Here is a 6,225-nt window from a genome sequence, read left to right on the forward strand (position 1 = left end):
GAGAATTGGGTCTTCTGTAACAGAGAGTGGGGAAAGCTCCACAGAAACAAGTAGGAGAATATCACTGAACATTTGTTTCTTCTTTGTGTGTTTCTTTGGGGGAACTTAGGAAAGCTTTTGGAGAAGGAACCTGTCTAGATTGGGGATTGGATTTGAGTGTCTATGATCTCAACCCAGTTCCTGGTGTTTGTGTCTACTGTGTTGTGATTGAAATTGATCGTTCTGACTCCTTGTTATGTTCTCATGCTTTCACTTTTATCAACTCTATCCCAAAATCATATAGGAAAGACTCAAAGCAATTGCTATTCAGTGCTAGGCTATTTTGGTATCCTGAGGTTTTTACATGTTTAATTTTGTTGTTTTTGGAGACCAAGTTTCTTTGTGTAGCGTTGGCTGTCCTGAATGTAGGTATGAAATTCAGCCAGGCTTCACACTTAGAGGTCTACCTCCCTCTGGCTGCAGAGGGCTGGGATCAAATGTAGTCCAATATGCACATTTTGTTTCGATATATAGGCTGATGGGCCTGGTATGTAGGGTCTAGTACATGTCAAGCATATTCTATTTTGCTGGTCTTCACATCCACACTTGAATTTTGATATTTGTCGGAGTGTATATTCTGTTTCTCAGGTTGTCATGTATTCATCACATTAACACTGCCTGTATTTCTGAGTCATTGGATTGTAGGTGTGTGACATTCTTCTTGCCTCCTGTGTTTGTTTTGTTTTGTTTTGTTTTAACGGGCGAATAAGGGTAGTATTTTGCCTGTATGTATGAATATGCACCTCTTTTGTACTAGGTCTTCCCAATAGTCAGCAGATGGTCTCAGAACTCCTGAATTTGGAGTAATGGATAGATGTGAGCTTCCATTTAAACACTGGCAATTGAGCCCAATTATTTACAGGACCAACAAGAGCTTTTCATTGCTGAGCCACTTCAACTGCCTTATGTTGCTTATTTCATCTGTCCATTTGTACCTGTTTGAACATGCATTCCCTTTTAATAAGTTCTCATTAATGTTACAGTTTAACCTGGGACACTTCAGGTTTCTGGAAGTTAGATATAAAACTGTAGTGAATATATAAACCATTGAGTTCTTTGTATCTTTCTTATTTGAATGATCTTTGCAGTGGATTCAGATCTTAAATGTACCTCTGGAAGTCATGAAACTTGTTTGAAAAGAAGGCCAGCATCCATCTTAATGAGATACACAGACTGAGTGCTAGCATTAAAGGCATGAGCCAATACGTCCTGCTTGCCCATATTTTTTGTAGTTAGTAATTGAGCATAGCATTTCTGTGATGTGCCATCTGTACTGATCATCTATTTTCTTGTTTCTCATTATGTCTTTTAATTGGCATTTCCTTTGAAAAGCTATATTTTATTCAAAGGGTCCAGAGATGACAAGGTGAACCTCATCATTTAGTTTCCTTCTAAAATGACTTGTCAATTACATCAATTCATTACATCAACGTCTATGTGAGGAGATAAGTAAGAGAAGCACTGGAATTATAGGAATACATTGTCTATTAAGTATACATATACAACATGCATTGCCATGCTTTCTGTGATACTCACATAAGGGATATTTTAGAAATCAATAACCTATGAAGAAGTGGACGTTAATTTCACTCCAGAAGAGTGGGCTTTGCTAGATCCTTCCCAGAAGAGTCTCTACAAAGATGTCATGCTGGATACCTACAAACACCTTACAGCTATAGGTAAGACAGTGAATTTTCTTTCACTATTAAGAAAAAGAGGACATCTGTTGTTATTGTTTTTTGTTTTTTCTTATTGATGCTCTTATGAAATTTCAATTGGAATGAGGAAGAATAAATCACACATGTTTCTAAGATTCACTGAAAATAGTAACTTAAATTTTGCCTAATTTTGAATAATATGCCATACACTTTCTGGTATATATTTTAGGCTACAATTGGGAAGACCATACTGAAGAACATTGTCAACATTTTAGAAGACATGGAAGGTAATTTTCTTGTGGAAACTGGTATAAATATTCCTGTGAAAAAAATTTTAATGTGTCCCAGAAGTTTTAAATAAAAACAATAGAGAAAAAGCACTAGTTTAAGTATATTAAGGAATATTAAATTCTCCCAAACCCATTTTCCTCACAGTCAGGTGTCTGATTTATGTTTTCAAGGCATTTCTCTAAGAAAGAAGATGATGAAACACTTGCTTAACAGATATTGCTGTGAAAAGGACTTTAATTCACATGTAGTCATTGCTGTATCTGAAGACTACTGCCCCTGTCTGCTGCCCTAGACCTGGGCAGGGCAGCTTCTAGGTTCCATACAATCTATCTTAAGCATAGAAGATTTTCAGCCTCTGTGAATTACTGCTTAATATGCACACCCTTTCTTTCTGAGCACATAGATGGCTGATTCAGTTCAGCTGTTCTGGCTCAAACTCCTTTCCTAGCTAACTTATTAAATCTGGCTTTTCTCCCATCCTCTGAATTGCTTTGTTTGGCCTCAAACTAACTCCAGCAGTCTTTTCTAATCTTCAGGCTCTTATTTTCCTGATCATTTGATCTTCACCTTAGTTCTCTCCAACCTGTCTTTCTTTTACTGTCCCAGAAAAACTGCCTCCTCTCTCCATGCTGTGTCCCTTAAGGAGCTTCATTTCCTCTCTATTTCATGAGAGATGAATGTATCCTATTCTGTCAAATATTTTTCTGAATTTGTCCCCTTTTCTGCCACTCACTTAGATATTGCTTTCAAACATGTGTGCTTCCTTCTCCCAACTATTTTTACACCCATTGTTTGAGATTAAACACATGTATCACCATGCCTGAAACTAAGCTTTTCTTTACTGGACATTGCTCTATACCAGGCTGGCACTGAAGGCAGATCTTCTTGCCTCTGTCTACTGGATTAATGTATTGTTATATTCCAGCCAGATCACATAGACATAGAGGGTCTTCGGATGTGATCTTTTGCCAGAGCAACAAGTCTCTAAATCAAATTCCTCTATAAAAATCATTACTCATATCCACATTACAGATGCTCCGTAGAAATTCTAATCTCTTAAGTCTTATACAATTCAGATATTGGAAAAGGCAAGCTAAGCTCATTAAATAGGTGATAATTTTATGTACAAAACCTACTCAAGAGCAAATATTCCATAGAAAAGCTGATGTGACTCAAATACTTGAAGTAAACTTGCTAAGTTTAGTTAGATGGAAAGGATGAAAGTCAAGAAAATTGTTGTGGAGGAAAAATGATTCCCATAGCACATGTCTTTGAAGACAAAATACAAACTGTGAATATGAGGATCTTCCATTTGTTACTCAAGTCATTTGACCATAAGGATATGAAAAGAAAAATCATACTTACCTCTCAGAACAAGGAGAAAATATGTAGTATTCCTTAGTTGGAATAGACTTCGTGAATGTGATGCAAGTTTACATTTAATTTATTAATAATCACTAATAATAATTAAATAATAATCATAAATAATAATCAGATTATTATTTAAACAGTTAAAGAAAATTCCCCATCTACCCAATAGCAGTGAGATTCCTTTAGGTCTCCAGCATCACTTCTTTGAAGAGATTCTTTTGGGATGGATCCAACGAAGCCCACTTTTCCTGAGTGAAGTTAACATGCACACCATCATAGGTTATTGCATTCTAAACTATTCTATACATATGTACAACAGAAACCATGAAAGTGACAACACTAAATTTATAATTATTCATGTATCAATTCATTATTAATGACAGAAAGTCTAATGAAAGCAGGGGACAATTAATAAATTAAACTACTGTACTTAATTAGTTTTTGAAACTAATTGGGAATATAGCCACAGAAATCACATTAGAGATTACTAGTCCTGTGGAAATTGCTGTGTTTACCCTAGTTCACTTTCCAAATGTAGTGTGACTCCCACTATAGGAACATTTATGAATGCAGTCACTATTGTATAGATGAGTTCTAGTTCTTTTCAAATATGTGAAAAAACACTTATAGAAAAAGTACCCCCCTACCAGTGGACTGGTGGAGGAGCATGGGTGGAGAAGAGGGAGGGGGGATGAGATTATTAGGGGCAGGTGGAGGGAGCTACAGTTGGGATACAAGGTGAATAAACTGTAATTAATAAAAATATGCTCTTTAAAAGAGGAAAGAAAGAAAAAGGATGCTATAAGCAATCCATGTAATATGTTTCTTACCTCAAAGGTATCTTCAAAATGCAAAATTTCCACAATCAAGGGGGAAATTATAAATGTAAACAAAGTGATAAAACATTAAGATGTAAGTCCTTTTTACATTTAGATCAAATTGTAAACTTAATTCACTGTAATGAATCACTGTAATGAATGTGAAAAAGCTTACACATATACCAATTATCTTTGCAGCCATGAAAAACCACATACTAGTGAGATCCCCTATGAATGTAATCAGTGTGGTAAAGCGTTTAAACGTTGCTGTGATCTCCAGAGGCATGAAAGAATTCATACTGGAGAGAAGCCCTACGGATGTAATCAGTGTGGTAAAGCCTTTGCATGTCATAGATCTCTTCAAAGACAGGAAAGAATTCAGAATGGAAAGAAACTCTACAAATGTAATCAATGTGAAAAAGCCTTTTCAAGACACAGTAGTTTCCAAAATCATAAAAGGACACATACTGGAGAGAAACCCTTTGAATGTAATCAATGTGGTAAAGCCTTTGCAGATCGCAGTAACTGCCAGAGTCATAAAAGAACTCATAGTGGAGAGAAACCCTATGAATGTCATCGATGTGGTAAAGCCTTTTCACAACTCAGTAGTCTCCAAAAGCATAAAAGAACACATACTGGAGAGAAACCCTATGGATGTAATCAGTGCGATAAAGCATTTTCTCGTTGCTGTGATCTCCAGAGACATGAAAGAATTCATACTGGAGAGAAGCCCTATGAATGTAATCAATGTGGCAAAGCCTTTTCACATTCCAGTAGTCTCCAAAGGCATAAAAGAACACATACTGGAAAGCAGCCCTATGAATGTAATCAATGTGATAAAGCCTTTGCACGTTGCTGTGATCTCAAGAGGCATGAAAGAATTCATGCTGCTAAGAAATCCTATGGATGTAGTCAATGTGGTAAAGTCATTGCACATTCTAGTGACCTTCGAAGGCATGAAAGAATTCATACTGGAGAGAAAGCCTACATATGTAATCAATGTGGTAAAGCCTTTGCACGATGTTCTGATCTCCAGCGGCATAAAAGAATTCATAGTGCAGAGAAACCCTATGAATGTAATCAATGTGGAAAAGCATTTGCACATTGCAGTAACCTCCAAAGGCATGAAATAATTCATACTGGAGAAAAACCCTACAAATGTAATCAATGTGATAAAGCCTTTTCACATCCCAATAGTCTCCAAAAGCATAAAAGAACACACTGGAGAGAAAGCCTATAATGTAATCCATGTGATAAAGCCTTTTCACGTTGCTGTGATCTCCGAAGGCATGAAAGTTTTCATATTGGAGAGAAACCCTAAGACTATAAACAGTGTAGTAAAGCCTTTGCATGGTGCATTGACCCTCAAACCATAAAGAAATCATACTTGAGAGAAAACCTTATAAATATATTTAGTATGATGAAACCTTTGTACATTTCTATAGGTTTTATTATTGTGAATGAATCATACTGAAGAGACACCCTATGAATGTATTTAATATGGTAAATGAAAGTTTTGCATTTTCATCTACCATAGAGATGTAATGAAGTGATATAATCAGCAATCAATTGTATATCTCACTACATAGCTTGCTGTGATATGAATATATAATTTGATGTTCCATGATTCTGCATGTTCCTCTTAATTATCCATTTGTGATTTCATCTAAAGTACTTCATTCTATAGGAAATATATGAAGATTCTAGATAATGTAACAGCAAGAATATTAATTTCAAAACCACTTCTGATGTGTGTGCGGAACATAATTATGGGTTTTTATGTCATGACAGATATGTAGAAATTGGGAGACAACTTTGTGCAGTCTCCTTTGTCTATCTTTATATGATGACTGAGGTCAAGTTGCCAGGTTTGGACACCACAAATGTTCCCTACAGAACTGTTTTCATGATGCTCAAATAAGATTAGTTGAGATATTACATAAATAAAATGTCTTTTCACATTGTAAACATTTTCATGTAATAATTGAGGAAATCAGGGTGATTTGAATTAATTTTATTTGTAAATGAAAATGATCTGGAGCTCTATT

General features: G+C 35.7%; 1 protein-coding gene across 1 annotated transcript; it reads left to right on the forward strand.

The window, feature by feature from the left end:
* Window positions 1-517: 517 nt before the first annotated feature.
* Window positions 518-1,988, forward strand: LOC132651049 (zinc finger protein 431-like). Its single transcript, XM_060376360.1, has 3 exons — window positions 518-526; window positions 1,592-1,718; window positions 1,927-1,988. Exons 1-3 carry the CDS (start codon window positions 518-520, stop codon window positions 1,986-1,988), a joined length of 198 nt encoding a protein of 65 aa, XP_060232343.1.
* Window positions 1,989-6,225: the final 4,237 nt, after the last annotated feature.

This window comes from Meriones unguiculatus (assembly GCF_030254825.1).
Source record: "Meriones unguiculatus strain TT.TT164.6M chromosome 13 unlocalized genomic scaffold, Bangor_MerUng_6.1 Chr13_unordered_Scaffold_39, whole genome shotgun sequence".
NCBI classification, from domain to species: domain Eukaryota; kingdom Metazoa; phylum Chordata; class Mammalia; order Rodentia; family Muridae; genus Meriones; species Meriones unguiculatus.

What these genes read in the sequence shown, in the direction of transcription:
- LOC132651049 (XM_060376360.1), top strand. An exon ending in CAAACACCTTACAGCTATAG is followed by an intron (nt 1,719 to 1,926) that starts GTAAGACAGTGA and finishes TATATATTTTAG; the next exon opens with GCTACAATTGGGAAGACCAT.